This window comes from Ptychodera flava, chromosome 1 (genome assembly GCF_041260155.1).
Source record: "Ptychodera flava strain L36383 chromosome 1, AS_Pfla_20210202, whole genome shotgun sequence".
Classification (NCBI taxonomy): domain Eukaryota; kingdom Metazoa; phylum Hemichordata; class Enteropneusta; family Ptychoderidae; genus Ptychodera; species Ptychodera flava.
In genome coordinates, this window is record NC_091928.1 from 54,848,421 (window position 1) to 54,871,420 (window position 23,000).

Consider the following 23,000-nt stretch of genomic DNA (forward strand, 5'->3'; position numbering starts at 1 on the left):
GCACCCTAGCTATAGTACGGTAGCTCGAGGTTTTGCCTGGGTATTTGGGTCGGACAGCAAAACCAGATTGCCGTCCGACCCAAATACTCAGGCAAAACCTTGAGCTACTGTACTCCAGCTCAGTAGATCCAACCATGGAGCTAGAAACAGATAATGCACGCGCAACTACTCCAGTACGCGGCGAAGCCCAGCATGCGAAGACTTGATGGTTTATTTGTATGAAAATTATACACCTTCTATACTGACCTCGGCCGTTTCTCAAAAGAAATTTTCACATTTTAATGCAAAAATTAAATTTAACACGAAATATGAAATACGTGTTCTGTGAACTAGCTACCCTACCCATCAGCTCTGCGTGGAAGGGCTGTGTGTTAGGGGAGAACCATTTGATTTCTGGGGGATATGGAGGATTTTGAGAAAAAGAAAAATTGTCACCAGGTGAAATAGAAGGAAAAAATTGATCCTGTGATGGCTTGAGAAAAAAAAATTGTCATAACAGACAGAAGTGAAAAAAAAATTGTCACAATGCACCTTAAATGAGCAAAATTTGGAAACTTTATTCTCATGTATTCTTTGCCGGCGCACCGCCATAGGCGGCGCATATGTTTTTACCACAAGCTAGTATTCTTATGTTTTTTTCCAGCACTTATGATATAAGCATGCACTACATAGGTCTACTTTACACCTCAGTGCACTCGATGTTTTCCTTCCCTTTTCTGAACCAAGAAGTATTTCAGGATTTCTGTTGCAATATCTCAATGGCATAGGCAATATCTAAAGAGGACTATTTGACTTCTGTAAATTGTGAAAATTTAAAACACAAGACAGGAGTCAATAAACTAGTGTTAAAACCAATATATTTTTCTCTCAATATAAATATGTTAAAAAGATGTACAAGTTGACAATGAAAATTTAAGGAACAACAAATATAATGAAATACAATGTGTGAACCTTGTTTCTCTGCCCACAAAAGATAACATCTTCCTTGAGAACTAAAAAGGAATGGACTGTTTTAAAGAAAAGCAGGTATAGTACTGAGCGAAGTTGATTTTGCCAGAAGAGTGTTCTATAAATGTAAAGTTGCAAATATACTAGAATTTCCATTTTTTTTTTTCACTTGTTGCAATTTAAAATGAATATTTAGAACCATCCTGTGATATGTGAAACACTGGCTTTCTCATCAAGACACTGATGAATCTCAGTAAAATAACATAAATAAAAAAATGAGTATTAAACTACAGCTGTGAAAACTCCTGGTTCCTGGTACTACTATGATGGCTTAAAGGAAAGCAATTCACAGGGGTCAGGAGTACAGCACTCCCCAGATCATTTAGCTCCTCAGGGATATTTTATCAGTTACCTCTTGTACATAAAAGTTTAGGTAGCAGAAGTATGGTTGGTAGACATCTTTAATACAAAAGCTAGTTCTTTCTACTTGCACAGAACAAGTTATTTATAGGTACAGTTGTGAACCAGTGACGTGGTATAGTTATGAACAATGCATTACAAACTTGATGATAAATTAACAAAAAATTGCACTGCTACTCCATTTGAAAAAATTGATGCAGGTCTTCCTGTAGAAAAAAAAAACTTGCTGTCACTCTGACTGGAAAAAAATTTGCTCCCATACCCACTTCCTCCGCCATATCCCTCCCCAGAAATCGAATGGTTCTCCCCTTACCGGCGTTATACGGCCTCCCACCACCGCCGTATAAACGCCGGTAACACACACTACCCTACCCATGAACAAGTGCATGGATTTAGAACTGTCATATGCATTTACCAAATTTTACAATTCTCCTTTAAATCATAAAAAGCAGTCGGGAAAATATAAAGTACAGACAGACACTCTCGGTGTCATACCACAGAAAACATGAGTAAAGTTGACAGGACTGTGAGTTAAAGTTTAACGTACACGGTCCCTCTAGTATAATTTCCAGATGTTATTGTACATTGAACGGATAAAATGATACTGTAAAAATGTTCTTGTGACGAAAACAAATGTCAACATATAAATTAAACAACCATTGAAAGCTGACTTTAAATCGTCCTTTACTGCTCATTATAAGTTGAACATTTCACCGATCACTTGTCACCTTGTTTTCACTTGTTATCAGCTGTATGCAGCTGTGTGATAGCGCCCTCTATACAAGCTTTGTGTCACAGTTCATCGTGATGGCATCGGGTCAACATCGCGTCCGTAGGGACGTTAGATAGAATGACTTATTTTGGCATAATTTTGGTTCATCGACAGGAAAACTTGAAAACATACATGACAGAGATAACAGAGGATATGCAGGTATTTTTTTAAAACATTATTTTGTACACACAATTGTTAGATTCGCCATTCTCTACGAGTTGAGATGTGATGGGATCGGTTCTGTAATCAGTAAGCTTGCATTGCAGAACACACCTCTTGACAAAATGACACAAATATTTCAGTACAAATTCTCCAAAACAACTCACTTTTGGTATATTTGTATTGAAGACATGAAGTGACAGCTATGTTAAATATTTCAGGTCAAAATTCTGTTTGGAAATGCAGAAAATAACTCCCATATTGATTTGTTGACATGACTCATGTGTTGTGATGTTGACAAATCACCGTCGATTGTCATACACTTCTTGTCAAAGTTCCTCGATTTTTTCACTGAAAATGTGTCTGAAATTATTAAATTTCATCATGTTCAAACTCTAGAGAAGTAGTGACAACAACTTTGAATATTTTGTCCCCAGAATATTGGTTCTAAATGCGAGAAATAACCGATTATTAGTTTGGAGGGTGATGTAAACAGTGCAGTACGTCTACGATCGTTTCGTCACGCTTGAGTGACGATTAAAATTAGCGTGTCAAAACTTTTGAACAAATTTCAATATTTTGATGAAATTTAGACATTAAACATCATCTTGGTGTTTCTGTCTACTTAGAAAATACTACAATTTCATCGTAGCCTAATCCTCTAACAGCAATTCTATCACCGTCTGCGGTCACTGCCATGTACCAGGGGTAGATCAATTCATGTTGGAAAAGATGACCTATCCAAGTTCCATCTTCACTCCAAATCGAAATCCTATCATTTCCGTAATCACAAACATAAACATGATCAGCGCCATCAACGGCAATGCTGCGTGGGTCGTATAGCTGACTATCGCCTTGACCGTAGTGACCGTATTGGTACAGGAAATTGAACTGAGCATCAAAACACTTGATGCAGTGATTCCAACAGTCAGACACCATGATGACATCCTTACTGTTGACAGCGACAAAGTAGGGGTTGTTGAATGGTGTCTGCCTATCATCTTGATGACCACCAAGACACTCTGCAATGTACTGTCCAGTCTGGCTGTACTTCAGGACACGATGACCGTTGTCCTCTGTGACTATAACAAACCCCTTCACAAGAGCTATGCACCAGGGATTTGAGTTTGTAGGTAGGGTAATTATTTTGATGACTTTATTATTTTGATCACAAACAACTATTTGCAAATTATTGTTATCAAGGATTAAGTAGAGGTTGTCCTGAGAGACAGCTATGGACTGTGGCTTAAATGGCTTGGCAAACTGACCACTAAAACTGCCCAACTCCTTTTCACATGTGTAATCTTTGTTCAGTATGTGTACAATATTGTTGTCTCTGTCACACACCAAAAGTTTATCATTGTGGAATACCAGACCTCTCACAACTTCGAACTTGTGTCCTTGATGACCCTTAAGAGTTCTTCTTGACCAATGTCCTGAAAGGTCAAAGGTCAAAACAGGATAATTAGAATTGAAATAGAGAGAAGGAATAACAAAAGCCTGCACTAGAACTAATAGATATATCCTGAAGCTGAAAGCAGATTTTGATTCACATTAAATTAAAACAAAGTCAATCATTCACCCAAACATTTTTGTTGAATTATTTTCATCAATTCATACATTTTTATATTACTTTACCATGACAACATAATAATTACCTGTTTTGTGAAAGATAGGCATTTCCAAATTTCATTGAAAACCATGGTTACGCTGCAACAACACAGCTTTTAATGTGTAGTTTATTGACCATATTTGATTATTAACATATTATTGTTATGAAGGGGACTTTGTCTGGTGTACTTGATTTCATGACAATCATACTGCCATAGCAACACTTTTGATAAAAATCGTACCCTGATCTTGTTTTTTGTCCTGAAAGGTCAAAGGTCAAAGCAAGATAAACAGAATCAGCAACAGATGTGTGGTGACAATCTGACTGTAATTCAAATTCCTTGAAAAATATGAACAAATATTGTCAGAAATTAAATTGAACTGTCATGTTTAATATATAGCCAAGCTCATTGATGTATTTATTATTATTGTGTTTTAGTTTTAATGCCCTATTACCATGGCAACACAATGAATACAAGTTTTTGTCATAAAAAGAGCTTTCCAAATGTTTTAACTCAGCACATAAATGTTTCTTATAGATAACGCTTGCAATACAAGTATTATTGTATCCTAAACATACTCATATATGGTTATTTTAGTAAATGCCATGTTGCCATAGCAACACATTTGCAGAATTTGTTCAAAAATTTTCACATGTATATATCTGCTCTACGGTATTTGTCTGTCTACATCAAAAATTCTTTCAAATTCATTTAGGATAAAGTAAGACCATTGTTCCACAATCCAAATTGCAGACTCTACCAATGAAAGATGATGGTAAAATACCATTTTGGTGAAACAAATGATGTTTTTACTATTATACTACTAACTTTTCAAGTCAAATCTCTATCTCATAATTATAAATTTAAAATTAATATTACTGGTAATTACCATGGTTTTCCAAAATAAACTCATATTGTTGCACTCTTTTGCCTATAAGATATTGTCATGTTTGATTCAGGGAATTTCATGTTGCCATGACAATACCTTTTGCAAAAGAATATTCTTTGGCCAATACCCTGAAAGGTCAAAGGTCATAGCTATCTGAAGAGGGGATAGATATAAAAAATAATACCCATAGTAGCTGCTGTATCTTGAAACTGAGAAGAGTTAATGATACCCATTAAATTGAATGAAAAAGTAAATCTTGCAGCAAAATGTGTAATGTATTTATGATTGATGTTAGGTTTATTTTAATGCCTTTTACCGTGGCAACTTAAAAATGGCATGTCCTTATAAAAAGTTAATTCCCATAAGTTTGTAACACCACAAAGTTTTTGTGTTCTATTAATTACTTATTCATATCAATGTCACAGTGGTAAACATTTGGTGACAAGCTCAGAATGATTTAATCGGGAAAAGGTAGTGTTGCCATAGCAGCACTTTTGAAGATATTGGTTGTAAAATTCTTATTTGCTCTGATATTCTTCATTGGTTAACGGGAAGAGTTTTAGGGGGAGCACCCCGTCACTGAGCTGGGTAGCAATGAGATTGCTGAAGTAGATACTCACACCTACTTAACTTCATTCAAATTCACAGTTGCTTAGATTTGCCACCATAACACTATAATACATAGCAACACATAATGCTATCATCTCCATATAAACTATGCAGTGTTCAATGGTTGGACCTAGCTACCTCTCATTACCTGCACATGGCAATATCTATAAAACAAGAATGTCTACTGCAAAATAGGGATGGCGTGTTCCTAGAAATGACGTGAGTGAGATGTTATAAATTGTAATAAAATTGATATAATGATACTTTTATTTTCAAGGTAATTTTTGCCAGTTTCAGGTTAAATGAATGTTTGTCAGGACAGTCTAGCTATGAAAAGTACACCATGCACCAATGATACACAGCGCAAGCAGCCACAGCTGGCACTGTGTATTGAAATGATTATCAGTTGGACTCTTTCCCATCCACAAAATTTGCTGCTGTTATTTTACATATTCATTAGTGACCCCTTTGTTGAAAAACCAGCCCACACCTTTTATCATTTTGTTTTGGTGGCCAAAAGGTGGCTTGTTTTATCTTCCCTAGGTACAATTTCTAAAGTATTTTTTATCAGTCGATCATCCAACAGGCGTTAGTCCAGTTACAGGATGAGGTAATAACCCACTAACCCCCAATGGAGCACTGAGCAGTAAAGTGCCTTGCACAACCCCTGCTAGAGTGTCGAACTCATCATCCTCCGACAGTGAGTCTGTTACTCTGAACCTTCTGGGTCTTGAACCAGGTCTCGGACTCACCATCCTTTGATAGTGAGTCCATCACCCTAACCACTGGTCCACAGTGCCTTCTCCTCACTGGACTACTAGACTTCCAGTTGAATCTAGTTGATCAAAACTCTTGTATCAATCTTATGAAATGCATTACTATGTTATTTAATAGTTTTAATTTCCAAATTCCAATGACCCGTCAATTTACCTGCTGTTGATTGACCTCTGGTGTAAAAAACTTTAATAGTTTGTAACTAAAAATCTATGGAACATAAATGAAATCCCAGGAAACACTCACTTCAATGTTTGTACAGTCGTAACAGGCAAGGGATACAGCTCTTTCTAAGCTTTCAGAATATATACCGTATACTTCAAGGGATTATGAGCCGCTAATTTGTTTGCTGAAGATTTATTTTTGAGAATAACTTGATAATTGTTCAAACCTTTTAGTCACAATAGTGAAAATCTTTGTAATCGTACATTTAGCACAATAAATATATTTACCATGTTTATGTCTAGCAGTTGCTGTACCACCACGTATCTCCTTTTTGGACTTGGAATCATCACTTGTCTTTTCACTACCATCACCATCTGAACCCATCGTTTTCTTTGTACCTCCATGTAATACTGTACCACCAGACATCTCAGAAGACCCTGGACCACCATGTAACTCTTCAACTCTAGTAGTACCTGAGCCACTCTGTCCCTTTGTTCTTCTAGGTGTCACCTGACCACTAGACATCTTCTTGGAGGACTGTGAGCCTGCAGACAACTCTCCGCTACCAGTTGTAACTGAATCATGCTGTTCCTTTTTACTTTCAGGTGTCACTGGACTACTAGACTTCTTAGAGGACACTGGACCACTAGACATCTCTCCACTACCGGCAGTTGTAACTGAACCATGATGTTCCTTTTTACTTCCAGGTGTCACTGGACCTTTAGACTTCTTCTCAGATGACACTGGACCACTAGGCATCTTCTTGGAGGACTCTGAATCAGTAGACAACTCTCCGCTACCAGCAGTTGTAACTGAACCATGCTGTTCCTTTTTACTTTCAGGTGTCACTGGACTACTAGACTTCTTCTTAGATGACAATGGACCACTAGACATCTCCTTAGAGGACACTGGACCACTAGACATCTCCTTAGAGGACACTGGACCACTGAACAACTCTCCACTACCAGCAGTAACTGAACCATGCTGTTCCTTTTTACTTCCAGGTATAACTGGACCACTAGACTTCTCAGATGACACTGGACCACTAGACATCTCCTTAGAGGACACTGGACCAATAGACATCTCTCCACTACCGGCAGTTGTAACTGAACCATGCTGTTTCTTTTTACTTCCAGGTGTCACTGGACCACTAGATTTCTTCTTAGATGACACTGGAACACTAGAAAGCACTCCAATACCAGCAGTAACTGAAGCATATTGCTCCTTCTTACTTCCAGGTGTCAACAGACCACTAGATTTCTCAGAGGACACCAGAACACTAGGCAAAGCTTTACCACCAGCATTAACTGAATCTAGCTGTTCATTTTTACTTCCAGGTGTTACTGGACCACTAGACTTCTTCTCAGATGACTCTGGACCACAAGACGTTCGAGTTCCAGGTGTCAATAGACCACTAGACGTCTTCTTAGAGTTGACTGGATCACTAGAAAAAGCTTCACTACCAGCAGTAACTGAACCACTCTGTCCTTTGGTACTTTTAGGTGTCACTGGACCACTAGACATCTTCTCAGAGAACATTGGACCACTAGATAACTCTCCACTATCAGCTGTCTCTTTACCACTTTGTTCTTGTTTACCACCAGGTTTCACTCTATCACCAGACATCTCAGAGGACACTGGACCACTCGACAACTCTTCACTTTCAGAAGTACCGGTAACAGCACTACTGAGTTTTTGTTTATTTTCAGGTGCCTTTGTAGAACTAGACACATAAAAGGACACTCCACCACTAGGCATCTCTTCCACATCAACACTGATGGAATCCCTCTTTTTTCTTTTACTTCCAGATATCACCTTATTACCATCAGTTTTATCCAAACCACCAGAAAAAAGATCAACCATTCTGCTAACAATCCCACCAGAATCTGATTTCTCTGTGATTGAATAAAAAAACCCTTGTCAATGGTAGGTAACCTTTCATACTTTGATTTATACAAAACAGGACTAACATTGTATTTGCATTCTGATTACCAGAATCACACAACTCAATCACTACATCAGCCCCAAAATCCAAAGTGTTCTTCTTCAGCTTTGCTGATTCGTAGCCAAAGCTTAGACAACTTCCACAATGTTGTTTATTATGTATCTTTGCAGTTTTCTTTATTAATGATGGCATCCTTTATAATAGACCAAACTTCATTTAAATTGACAGCAAACATATATTACCTTTCTGATGCCCTGTTGCTGTGGTAACCATGGCCACAGTGTCCATTTCATGTCTCTCCATGACAGTCATCTCAGGTTGTGATGATGTGGCTATCTTCATCTCAAATTCCTTCTTTCCAATATTCTCAGGTTGTATTTGGTCCTCTTTCTCAATCTCAGTGAATTTAGGTTTGCTGTTCATATCATCAACTGAAGCCATAGTCGTTTCTGAATATGAACAACAGAATTTTACCAACATTTGACTACTTTAACTTAGATTATTACAAACTTTTACTTGAAGTAATACTCATTGGACATAGATGAGTGTTCGCAATAAATACTTTACAAGTCCAAATCACATCAGTTTTGAATATCATATGAAAATGCCATGTCCAACTTTTTGCCTTGTGCCATTCAGAAGCAAAGTTTGCAAAAATATTACACCCCTGTTAAACAGTTTGCAACACAGTCTCTCCATCACTGCTATTGAGCTGGGGAAATTAATAGTGTGGTATATGACAGAACTGCTTCCAGTTGATGGCCAGTTCAGGTCATTTTAGTCTAACATTAATCCTACAGAGAAAGCTTAAAATCTTCAGACAATGCCTTGCTTGAATAACACAACCAAACTTATTGAAAAGGAAAACAAAATTGTTCTCCCCATCTTTTCTCTCAACTTGAACCAAATCCAGTATGTATTAATATGCACCTGTAACCTTAACGTACACAGATGTTATTTCATTGGCCAAGTCAAGCTAATTTGACACAACCTTGACTTCGAAGTTTTTTCTTTGGCTCAAGAAAAGTTTTTATATTACACATACCGGTAGGTATGTTAATGGCATGATGATGTAGTTTTAGAAAACAGTCAAATCTTACTGAGTGGTCATTCAAGGTGTGTTTACGATTGCAGTTCTTATGAAAAGACAAAACAGACAAACAAACAAACAAACAAATAAACACTCACCCTTTTTCACCGTTTCAGAAGTGATAGTTTGTTCACCAAGTTGAAGACTTGCTGCAATTTTCTTCTGCAGTTCAGTATCAGATTGTGCATCAGATAACTGAGATAGTTTTGTCTTCAGTTCAGTTATAACTTTGTCTTTTTCTTGGAGTTTAGTATGTAAATTTTCAATATTTTTGGGATCTAACCTTTCCAATTTAGCTTTAAGGACATGAATATCACTTAGTTGTGTAGAAACAGCTTTTTCAGAACTATAACAGCGCTGCAGGTATTCCTGGCACTGCTTTTCCAGTTGTGATTTTTCATTTAGTGCTTCAGCCAATTGGGTTTCCAGAAGTTTCTTTTCTGTGCAAGCTTTGTCAAGTTGACTTTGTAAAGACTCAATTTTAGATTCTGATATGCCTAGTTGACTTTGTAAAGACTGAACTTTAGACTCAGCTGATGCTAATCTGATGTCAGAATCTGTGAGTTGTTGTTTACTTGGTTGGATTGGCAGTAAACTGCTAGCCTGTGTCCCTTGGCCTTCTGTGATTGGCTGAGTTGGTTCATGACGTTGAATGATGAGTTCTTCCTCCAATTCTGTAAAAAATATTGTATGATAATTGCTGTTGTAATTTAAGTTTTTAGTTTATTTGCTGAAAATTTTAGAAAACCTTGATATGCTTTGTCTCAAGTTCATGACAACACATCCTGCACAAAAAAGACAGCATGACTGTCCTGGACCAGTGTCTTTAACCCCTTGAGAGCCAAAGTCAATTTTTGTTCCTATATCAAAATTATACACCAGGCAATTTTTTCTAATGTTTGCTAAAATTTTGATAAAAATCTGAAGCCAATAAATTGTGATGTTCATTTGGTCCAAAATTGTCAAAACAATTACAGAAAAATTCACAAAATTGGTAATATGTTGCACACTATAATTTTGGTGGGAAAAATTACAGAACTCTAAGGGTTAAGAGTGATGTTATGATGCAATAATATTTGCAAATGCATCTTAAAGACCTACCTACCATTGATAAAATATTCATGATATAGGGAGAGTGGGGGGGGAGGGTATTTCATGCTATACTTTGTTGTGAATAATGTTACATTTTACTGAAGATCTAACCCCAGGCTTCATCCTTGCACCCTAAAATACTACTTGTCACTTTAGCTGTTTAATTTGGTAAAAGCTAATTTTCATGAGTTTTAAGCTGAATCAAGCTTTATTGGCGGCTGTATTGAATACTCACTTTGTTCCAGGTTGGTCTGTGAATTTTGTTCAACAACAACTTGATCACTTGCCATGTCAACAACTTGATCACTTGCTGTGACAACAACTTGATCACTTGCTGTGACAACAACTTGACCATTTGCTTGCTGTGACAAGGGAGGTTCTTCATCCTAACACACAAATCACATGTATCAGAAAAGATATTTTTGTGAAAATGTTTGCCACACTGTGATGTAACATCAGTTTGCCATTATGGCTTTCACATTTCCTATGAATCACTGTAAACATTGTTGCCATATGTCCATCAGATACCATATTGAAATGTATGACCATGGTATACTGCTTTACATTGATATGTGTCTTAAAATTTAAGTACTTATATTTGCATTCACACATTCAGACTGATAGTCAGTAGCACATATTGGGTCAAGATATGATGCACTGCACAATTCCTGAACAAAGTTTTGCAGGATATTCTGCTGAACGTATGCATCAAATGCACTAGTTTATTGCCGTTCATTCTGATGTGGAATGGCTTGAATAAAAATCTCATCATTATCCTCCAGCATTAACCGTTAATGCAGGACAATATTTGAGTAAGATATGGCAAGATGTGCCAAAGAAGTGTTATTTTGATATCTCAGTTTAATTTACCCAAATTTTGAGTCATGGTGTAGTCACTTGTGGAGGATTTACAGCTGCTGTACATATATCAAGTGTGCTTCTGGCATTTAAAATGGTTGTTCACATAAATTGAGCACCAAAAAATGAAAAAGCAGATTTCAACACATAGCAGTTGCCATTGAATGAACACTTACACCCTGTACCAATTATTGTGAATAAGTGGGTGTAAATGTAAATCACATGAGTACCTGTACACAGCCATGACAGGCTGCATTCAGGCAGACCATAAAAGAGACAGTTTTTAAATGGTGAAGTGCGTCATGTTCAAACAGTGCATTTCTTTAAATGCAATTTCAAATTTATACCACACATAGACTTTTAATCATCATGTAATTTTTTCTAACTCTCAATTTTCCCTGTAAGTGTTATCACAGACTCAGAGCTTATCATTGCAGCTTCACCATATACGGCACCATCTATACTTGTTTAGGTCCCATTTTAGCACTGCCAATAAATTTTCTCAACCAACAAGTGACACTGGCATACTTTACCAACTGAAGTAATGTGCCTATCCTTGTGTTAGTGTTTGGTCTGAAGGTGACTAGTACCCGTGATATGTTTTCTCTTACCTTTGAATCAATGTTACGATGACCGTCGCTTTCTATTTCATCATGAAATGTAACTGGATGTAATCCACCACCATCTCCTGAAAGGAGAAAGAAATGAATTGTTTTAGCCCATCATAAAGTCATGTCTGACGCTGAACTTTGTTGGGCATATACAATTAGGAAGAGAGCGAAAGATTTGTTTTTTGTCAAAGACATTTTCCAAATGAGCTGATCAGATGTGATTTGACCTTACCTGTTTATCACCTTTAATCACATGACAGTTCTCAAAGTCATACCAGGAAGTGTTATGTATATGTTGACATTTAAAGTCTATAAAAAGGTTAGTAAAACTCTGTACATTGACTACACTAAGACCTAACAGTAACAAATGACATTCAACAGTCTCTAGTGACCTGATGGCTAATTTTTGATTTCATGCTATCACTTTCAGTGAAGTTATGCTGACCACAAACAGTTTTATGAAACTTGATTTCTAATAATAAAGTACATTTTGATTGGAAGATATGTTGCAGTTTCATGTCAAATGATTGGTACCTAGCTAGCATATGTAAGAAAAATTATTTAGATTTTCATTAAAAGATAGGCATATTGTCCAAGACAATGGCAGTCAATTTACAGACAACTTTGCTCACTGCATGTACTGAAACATGGGAGTATGTTCTGTTCACATTTTATTTCTCATATGTGGTTTAATAGCAACTTCATGTTATGCATTTATCTGCATGGGGTGTAATGTAACAGTATTTGCTTTTTTGTTTACCACAGATAATGGCAGTCCAAATTCAGGAACAACTAACATGTCGGTGTTCAATTCAATGGCAATGTTAAAATCACTTATGGAAAGCAAGCAGTTCTATTTTTCAAGTACATTGTACCCTGTATGTCATAAATTATTTTAATATGACCAAATTTATAACTGCGTATTGATATATTACTGTCAGCTCTACAGTATGGTACAAGGCATTTCATTACCATGAAAAAACTGAAGAACAGCAAAAAATACTGTTCAACAAGGTTTTAGACTTGCTTTTTTTGAAGTAAATATCCTACCGGTATGTCATGTTCACAAGCTATTAAGTCTTTTATTATCCAAAGTAGAATGCACCACTTGTGGGGGCTCATTTAGAAACTCTTGGCGTAGAAAATTTTCAGTCTGTCTTTTTCAAAAATCAAAAACTTTATCTTGCCTATTGAGTTAAAGCTTTTAATTTAGAAATATCAATAAATGTTGTGTAATTTGTGACGCCATTACTAAACTTTGCAGTGACCCCTTATTTTTACTCTCAATTTGGCAAAGAATGGCGGAAAGCTTCATTGAGGTAAGTTTGAGCAACAATTTAAGTCTTTCACTTTTAAGGTACATACTATCTTAAAGAGATGGCTATACTGGCAATAACATAAAATTTGAATTAAGAAACTGGCACATATTGCTTGCCATACAGTGTGTGCAATGATTTATATGAGCAACATTCAGAATGAACTTACGGTCTATGAAGAAAAGTTCAATTTCTTCAAACTTCCCTGTGTCATACATAGCTTTCAACTGCAGTTTTATTCCAACTTTGGCAGCAATCTCTCTCATTTCATCTGTTATCAGCAGTAGTTCCAGTGCTTTAGCCAGACTTCTTGATCTACAAGTCTGCTTAAGTCTATACAGATAATAAAGAGTTACAATCTTCAGCAAGATTCCCAAAGACTCTGTTGCCAAAGTTGTTGGATCCAGACCAAGATTCTCCTTGCAGACTTTCTTTACTTCATTGCAACTGTCTTCATCTGCCAGCACAGCTTGCACTCTGCGTTTCAGTCCTTGTTCACATTCTCCCCATGCTGTCTTCACCTCATTCTTTTTTCTTTCCTGCAGCTGTCTAAGTTGTGATGAAACAGCCTGAGTTTGTTCCTCTAATTCTCTGAGACGTTTTTGGAGTATCTCTTCATCCAATACTACTTTAACCGACAAATCTGAGGGAAGACAATAAAGACATTGTAAATATTTATATATTTATAATATATAGTCACTGGTGATGATATGTTGTACTTTGTTTATTATTGTTTTCTTTCCTTTTATTTGCATTTTCACTTTCGAAGTGTATTAGCTTGTTTTCCTTTATCCATAAAAAGTGGATCCGTAAAGAAATATCAAGTGAAATTTAATTAATTTGTGGATACCAGCTCCACAGCAATCATAAAGGACATTCTACACCACAGAGAAAAAGGATGAAATGATTTTCTGTTGAGTTTGACAATCTTGTCTTTGCAAGCCGGCTGTTTATCGATTACATATACCCTATTGTCAATGACTGTTTTGATAATTGTAACATTTGCACTAGTTAGAATTCCCAACTTTTTGATATTTGCTGTTGAACACAAACATATCTACCTTTTGCCTCTTCTTTTTTGCAACCATCTTGATTTTCTTCTTGTACTGGTTCTTTTAACAAAGATGCAAACTTGGCAAAACTGTGAGTGATGGCTTCACAGTTTATCAAAGCAGTTTTCATAGCCTTGGCTTTCTTTAAAGCGACAGGTGTCTCTTCTAAATGTTGCGATATTTTCTCTAACAATTTTCCCTCACCAATTCTGACAACACAGTAATCAACGTGCATGTCCAAATATTTCATAACAAAGTGAGCCAGATGAGAATCCTCATCAACAGCAGTAGGCAAACCAAAAGCCATGGCTTCCAGACCATAAAAGCTGTAATCTAAATAGCATAGTGCAGGTAGGCAGAGATGAGACTGCTGCAGAGAAGTTAGCAGGGAGTTTGCTGAGTGCCCTGGCTGAAGCGTGGGATATATGTAGTTACTTTTTGATGCGTCAGCTAGAGACTTCTGCTCACTCTTTCCAGCTTGTTGAGAAACTCCTTGTATCTTCCACTCAGGGGAGGTCTTGTAAAGTGCTTTTCGTTGATTAGCTGCTGTACCAATTGAGATTGCAACATTCTTGCATCTTTCTATTGCCTCCTGTGTATCCATCTGACCACAAGAAAGAATGTGATGCTGTGTGATCTCCCTATCTTTTGGGTTTTTCTGCAAGAAACATTCATTTGGTCTTGGAAGAATCTCTTCATGTGGAATGACGGACAAGTCTTTACCATTAACATCTGCTGCATATGCATTCTGGAAGTACCCATAAATCCAGGGTCCAATGGAAAACAGGATATCAGCTTCACTTGCCATCTGCAGCATTTTCTGTTCGTATTCCAAAAGACCATACTCTTCAGCTCGTAAGCAGTTACTTTCTGGCCGAGTATGATTAATGAGAACTAGTTTCGCACCAGGAAAGAGTTTGGCTCTGATATTGGCTGCTGCAAGTCCTGTTTTTGGAGCATAACCAACTACATATTGGACATTTTCTAATTTCTGCAGGTCTGGATAGTAGATTTCATGATTCAGCAACCATTCCAACTTTGGAGGATCATCTCTGTGATCAGCTTTCTCTTTCCTCTGTGCTGGTATCAAGGTTACACCACAGTTCTCAGCATCTGTCTTCTGGTCATCACTGATTGTGACATGAAGTACTGTAGAATAAGCTTTCAGAGTTTCTCCTGCCATGGCCTTTCTTTCACAGAAATCTTGTACAAGAGTTCTGTGAAATCCTGTCAGACCCAGCTTATCTTTGTTCCAGGAATCTCCAACAAATAATGCTGCAGGTTGAGAATGCACCAGATGAAGTTTTGCTTGTTGGAAGAGACATTCATGTATTTCAGATGCAGCATTGTGTGTCTTTGCATACAGCCCCACCACATCTGTGATATCTTCTAGCTTTGCAAGTCCTGGATAGTAGTTGGCATGATTCAGAACCCAAGTGATTGTTGGTAGATCTTCAGATGGCTTAGACCACTTTGGCCTTGTCGCTGAAATCAAAGTAACTCCATGTCTTTCTGCATCATCCCTCTGTTCATCACTCAGTTCAACATCAAGGACAGTGCAGTGAATTGATGACAACTGACAAGGCTTCATCATTAGTGTATCTTCACAGATATTTGTGATCATCTGCCAGTTTGCTTGGCAAAATGAATTGTTCTTCCATGATGTTACAAAGAGTGCTGCAGATTCTTCCATTTCGTTTCTTGATGAGATTCTAGATTGCATTGTGAGCTTCTTATCTTGAAAATAAGTTGAAAATGACAAAATGCTTTAAAACAGACTTGTATTAAGTATCTCACAGGCGCTCTATTAGAGGTGGGCCAATAAGCTTCAAAGTTCAAGGGAAAAAAAGATCTTTTGGAAAGATATTGATATCATCAGCATCATCGTTTGACAGTTTAGGAGCAATGTTTTGATTTCATTTTAAAGAAAGATATTGTCCGTACCTCAATGTATAGTAATAAATGTAACATCTCACACTTCAGCATTACACTTGATGGAATGTTATACGTACAGACACATCACCGTACTTACAAATAAACTATTGCAAATAAACTAAACTATAAACATTACTTACAGGACAGGTCTTACAGTTATTTCATAGCTTGGTCATTTTTACACACCTAACTTTGCTAGGGTTGACATTTTACAACATAAATGTTTACAGAAAAGGCCAATACTTTACAAAAAGTCGCTGAAACTTGTCAAACCTGTGGGCCACAGTGACTAAGTGCCAATCTACTCTATTCATTTATGAATACAGTAGATAATGTGAATTACCAGACTGCTAAATGTTATCAGTAATGAGACCTATGCAAACCTCATGTCATCTCCAGACAGTCCTTATTTCTAGCATTTGTTTAAGAATTATCTCATCCATTATGATTAACAACCTATTGTTGGAAACTACTTGTTTGATGATAGGCTTGAAATGTGACTTAGCTGCAGAATGCCTTGGATTTACCCTGTAGGTTATTTTACACACAGTTTGGAGGATAATTTTTCATGTTTTTCTACAAGAAATTTCTAAAAATTGCCATCTGACATAACCAATTCTTCATAAAAATGTTAGTGTAGATTTCTTCTTTCAAATAGGTGCACATGATGATCAAATACTGTATGCCACTATTTCTAGACAAAAGCCATTCTGATTTCATGACTTGGAGTTTATTTTTTCAGTTGTTATTTTAATTAATAACTGAAATTACTGACATTACTGAATTTAAATGATCAGCATCAAGAATGTTTTGTGAATTACTGAAGATCAGATCCCTTCCACTAATTTCCATTGCTTTTTTTCCAGAAACATTTCTCAAAAAGGATTGGTTGCCATATTATATGTTCTTGTATAGACAGCAGATAACAAGTGAACAGGGCGTGACTGAAACCTGCACTTCGGACTTTGTGCTCACTTCAAGTGGTCAGCAACTCAACCAGTATTAAAATCTGACATTATTATGGTAGGCATATAAAAACTGCATGGTAGCATTTCAATATACCGGTATAAAATGTGTGGTACAAACAGAAATTCAAAAATTTCAAAATGGAAACTGCATGTGCCTTTTGTGTGCTAGATCACATGTTGTTCAAGGAATGTGTAGAGCCACAGTTTCAAACTTACAGCTAGCTTGCCACTTCCATTGCCAAAAAAAATTCCATGAAGAATATTTTGTCTCTGGCCCTTAGGGTCAATAACGAAATGCCATGCTATTGATTTTGCATCATCTGAATTTTCACTCAGGTTTACCTTTTTGAGATATTTTTATCAGTCAAGTTGGGTTTGTTGCTGCTTGCAACAATTACTATGAATCACACCTATCTCTCATGTATTTTGTAAAATAAATAATTATTAAAGATGATTTGTTCACAGTTAGTTCAAGATCACATTCTAATGATTTCAGCTGTGATGGATACAACCATAGGAGGAAAAGGATCATTACTAATTTGTCTGTCACATTACATACTAACTCCCCACTTCCACATCCATTTCTCTCTTGTTCTTGTTGTTACAGAAAGGTCATTTAAGGTCGAAGCGTCTGACTGACCTTGTACTGAAGCTTCGCCATTACTCTGAGACGAAATTGCTGAAAAATTTATCAAATCATAATTTGCTTTCCTTTTTTAGTTTTGATCAAGTTCTTTGATAGAGTCATCAAAACCATGATTTTTAGTAACATCCATGTTGCAGTAAAGTCTGACTTTGTTTGCCCGTCAGTGTTTGAATGGCCAGAGGAATTCAGAATTCCTGTTGGCATTGAGCCAGAAACCATGATAGTTAAATCAAACCACAAACTTGGAAATAACAAGAAACAAGTGTAACATACCTAAGTCTCTGGATAATTACCTGTGCTCTCACAAACAGGTCCTCAAATTCACACCTGACAAATTGGTCTAAAATTAGTAAAAGCCACAAGGAAGTTAGACTGGTAGTGCCCTAGATTGTTGTAGATGTATCAGCACAACGCCCTACATCACGTGATTAGGAATCAGATAAAGAATTCATTAGTGGCAGCGGAATGACATGGTGAGGACAAATGAGGACAAAGTTCAGTTTTTATAGTTGCCAGTGTGTGTTTTCATGGGTTGTTTCAGCATAGCTCAGTCAGACAACTATATGGCATTAATGTTCCTGTAGGTGTTGTCTAGAGTATCGAAATTATTAATCGTTTAACTATGACCTTGTTTTAATTTTTGTAACCAAGTTGATTGTAATTAAAATATAAATACTTTATATCAATGTGATGCATGAAAACATCTGTATTCTTACAATGTAAGTCTTTTTACCACTGTAAGCTTTATGGCTTCAATGTGACCTATATAGGCGAGCGGCAGGCTCACCTATTTTTCACACTTAATGTACCCACCTTACATACAGCCACATCATACATCATTTGAAAGCTTATTATCTCTACTTTAAGAAAATTGACGATGTGGAGCTGCCAAGTAGGGCCATAACCCCCTAATTTGCATAATTCACATGGGTACCCAATTTGCATAAATGTGATATAAAATTAGGAAATTCATTGTTAACTACTCTAAACATACTTTTAAACTATCGAGTGATATATCAAATGAAAGGTATTTGCATGTAGAATACAAAATTGATATCCGAAAAGATATTTAAAATTGTTTTACTGAAATATTTTCATATTAATACTGAAAAAAATATTTTACCCTTTTGAATAACAATATTTTAAAAATTTGAACACATACAGCCACATCATACAGCCACGTTATACATCATTTGAATGCTTACGATCTCTACTTGAAGAAAATAGACAACATTTAGCTGTCAAGTACGGCCGTAGCCCCTAATTTGCATAAGTCCCACGGGTACCAGATTTGCATAAATGCGATTAATATTAGATATTTATTATTCACTAGTCGAAAAATACTTTTAAACTGTCGAGTGATATATCAAATGAAAGTAAAGTTATTTGCATATAGAATACTGAAAAGACATCCAAAAAGACATTTAAATTCATTCTACTGTAATATTGTAATATTTATATTGAAAAAATATTTTCCCCTTTTCAATAAAAATATTTAAAAAAAAATTAATACAAAAAGCCAAATCTTACAGCATCATCATACGTTATTTGAAAGCTTACTATCTCTACTTCAAGAAAATTGACAATGTGGAGCTGTCAAGTATGGACGTGGCCCTTAATTTTCATAAATGCGATATAAAATTATAAATTTATTAACTACTATAAACATACTTTAAACTATCGAGTGATATATCAAATGAAAGGTATTTGCACGGAGAATACAGAATGGATCTCCAAAGAGATATTAAAATGATTTTACTAATTTTTTTTCGAACTAATGTAGAACAATATACTTTCCCCTTTTTAATAACGATATTTTAATAATTTTAACACATAGAACCGCATCACACAACCACATCAAACGTTATTTGAAAGCCTATTATCTCTGCCTCATGAAAATGACGATATGCAGCTGACAAATAGGGCTGTAATGATTTAATTTGCATAATGCACACGGGTACCTAATTTGCATGAATACGATATAAAATTACAAAAATCCATTGTAAAGTACTCTAAACTTACTTTTCAACTATCAAATGATATATCAAATGATAAGTATTTGCATGTAGAATAGAATCATGAACTCCAAACGTGTATTTAAAATATTCTTACTGAATATTTTTCAATCAAATCGTAAACATCTTGACTAGTTTTTAATATTCAAATATTGTGTACAAATAACGAATAATGCTAAAGTTATGGGGATAAATATCTGAATTTGTTTTGTAATCGATTTTTTGTTTATTAAGGATACGCAAACTGGAACATTTTCCTGTCTAATTCCCATATAGCTGAACAACAAGAATACATAAAACCAATTGGAACTAATTCGGGATAATTCTGTCTTCATATTTTGCAAATTTTCTAAAGCGTGTTTTGTGCTCTATAGTTGAGTGTTGAAATATAACAAGTTACTCTTAAAAACAAGTAAAAAGAAAAGCAGATGAGCTTAAATTTGCAAATTAAACCGACATTACTTCACCATTCAATTATATATAATCCCAAATTAGTTCCAATCTTGTTACAAATAGCTGTGTGTTGAATGGCCTTTTTAAAGGGACATTATTTGTATCTTTTGACCTTATATTGTTGCAAACGAGCAGTTGATAATGTTGTTCGACTTACTGAAAGATGTCTAAAAACCGGTCGACCATAGACAACTTCCATCCCGTTTGCGTACACTGTATAGAAAAACCTTGGGTCAGGGGTTAATGGTGGGCTACTTTTAACCTCAGAGTTGGCAAGGTGACCTAGTACCTGCGATCAGACCACACTGCTAACTGCTATCTGGGCCGCTGTAAGCATCCGCGTGTAAAAAAAATAAACCACGCGAAGTGAAAGTCGAAAGCGCAGTATTGCAGTTTCGGGATTCCCTATTTCTGATGCCGTTCGCTCAGTTACATTTTGACGGTCAGTTTTTTCATGGAGATCTTGACGGCCAATCCTGCTCTTAGATACACTATTCTTTGCTGCTAGAGAGCACATTTTATAATGGGCATTTCAAATGCCTACAAGCTGCAAGAAGTCGACGACAAGGTCTATCGTGGCGGATTTTTTTCGTCCCGTTTGTTCCTCCATATGCATATGTAGACTTGCCCAAAGCCTGTGGGCACAGAAATGTGAAAACAGAGTAAAATGAAGGGATAAACTTCAGTAGACAGTCATGTTATTGTCGAGGTGATCGCGAAATTGAAGCAATGTGCTTTGACGACTGACACGTACATCATGTCACCGTCTGCGTGGCAGGGCTGGTCAAAATCGCTGGCAGCACCTCGGTTTCGGCGTGCACTTTCTCCACAAAAACAACCCATTTTTAATCCCAAGCTTGCATTGAGTTTCGTTTTTGAGCACACCCACCTCGGCTGGGTACACAATTAGCCCTGCGTACAGGTCTGTGTGTCCCCGGCGTTATACGGCATGGAGGCCGTATAACGCCGGGAACACACGGACCTGTACGCAGGGCTTAGGGACGGACCATTAGATCTTGGGAGGGGGGTGGTCAAAAACAGAAAAAAAAAATTTCAGAGCAGAAAGTTAGGGAAAAAAAATCTTCAAACTAGTTTGCAAAATAAAAAAAAAATAAATAAGAAGACAAAGGCGTAAAAAAAAATCTGCAAAACTTTAAAATTTTGAATTTTTTTTAGATTTTACCGACAGTAAGCAGCTGTCTGTATTTTTAATACACCCTCCCGGCACATTTTTAATTTTAATTTATACATTTAGAGTGACTGTATCCCTTATACTGGAAGTTGTGATTATCTTATCTTTTCAGGACTTTTGTATTCTGATCACTTGAAAATTATGAAATTATAGAGCCTGTTTTCTACTTGTTTCCTGCGTACAAACCAAGCAGGTACACTAGGTAAAACATTGAAACTATGGTATGGTTGTCAAGACAGAAAGTTGTATTTGCCTTTTAAGATCAAGGTAAACAGATGCAGGCCACATCAGTTTCATTTTTTTCACAGCATTTTATTACAATGATGAATGCAAGAATGGGTAAAGTAGAAACAAGTCAATAATGATAAAACAACATATCAAGTCATTATGTATTATTTTGCTTTTAAAAAGGCATTTTCAATTCTTTTTTCTCAAAAAACAGCCTCAAATAACAAAAGCAACATATGTTTTAACATTCAACAATACACTGCGTAGAATGCCATCTATCCAACAAATCCCAACACAAAAACACATAAAAGGGTTGAACTTTGAAAGTTTCTCGATAGCAAATACTGAATAAATCTGCATGGTTAATCGTTTTTGTGTAGCAAATTTCAAAGAAATTGGACAAGCCCTTTGAGAGAATACAGATTTTTTGACCATGAATGGCATAAATTGCCCAAAAAGACAAATATTGAAATTTCAACACATCTATACACATCAAATCAATTTGGACATGCTGCTACAGAGAAATAGATGTTTTGATCAAAAAAGGGCAACAATTGCTCTAAAAACACAAATATGCAAATTTCACTATATTATTTAGCTTATTTTAGCTTCTCAGCTTGTCAAAATCAATTGTAAATCATGAGATATGCATGATGTTTGGTGGGGGGAATGTAGGCATTTCACCACGCAGTAGAAAGGGAAGCCAGGAAACCAAAATAGTCAATTTTCAAAACTATAGGAAACTACTGAGGAGCAAGAAGATCATGTTTCAGAGGAAGATGTGTAATCCGAAAAATATGCTCCCAAAGTGCCACCAAATAACACCATTTTTATCTCTATTTTTCAAAAGCTTCAACTGCAGCAGGGGGACACCCCCTCCTGACCACCCCCCGCAAAAATACTCCCCAAGTGCCACCAAATAACACCATTTTTATCTTTATTTTTCAAAAGCTCCAACGGCGGGAGGGGGACACCCCCTCCTGACCACCCCCCGCAAAAATACTCCCAAAGTGCCACCAAATAACACCATTTTAATCTCTATTTTTCAAAAGCCCCAACAGCAGCAGGGGGACACCCCTCTCCTGACCTCTTCCCAGTGACCGCTTGTGTGGCCGCTTGTGGTGCTTGGCACCACATGTTTGCCCTCTTTATCTTCAGACAGCGACGAACGAAAAAAAAATTATAAATCTGAAAATTTACTCTGAAAAAAAATATTTGCACAGCTAATCTCAATTGGAAAAAAAATTTCA

At 36.4% G+C, this 23,000-nt stretch overlaps 2 protein-coding genes across 4 annotated transcripts in view; both read right to left on the minus strand.

Moving 5' to 3' along the window:
- Positions 1-1,173: 1,173 nt before the first annotated feature.
- Positions 1,174-23,000, minus strand: part of LOC139141248 (titin homolog) — a 172,942-nt gene continuing 151,115 nt past the window's right edge. For all 3 annotated transcript variants that reach the window (XM_070710876.1, XM_070710883.1, XM_070710888.1), the window contains one exon: positions 1,174-2,413. In XM_070710876.1, the coding sequence (XP_070566977.1) occupies positions 2,308-2,413 (106 nt within the window). In that variant the 3' untranslated portion in view covers positions 1,174-2,307. The remainder of the gene's footprint in view (positions 2,414-23,000) is intronic.
- LOC139147784 (uncharacterized) lies at positions 2,408-16,006 on the minus strand. The gene is made up of 8 exons (XM_070719024.1): positions 14,323-16,006; positions 13,431-13,904; positions 11,946-12,022; positions 10,712-10,862; positions 9,483-10,058; positions 8,537-8,743; positions 6,637-8,244; positions 2,408-3,735 (listed from the first exon to the last, which is right to left on the minus strand). The coding sequence occupies exons 1-8, from the start codon at positions 16,004-16,006 to the stop codon at positions 2,921-2,923; spliced, it is 5,592 nt and encodes a 1,863-aa protein (XP_070575125.1). The 3' UTR covers positions 2,408-2,920.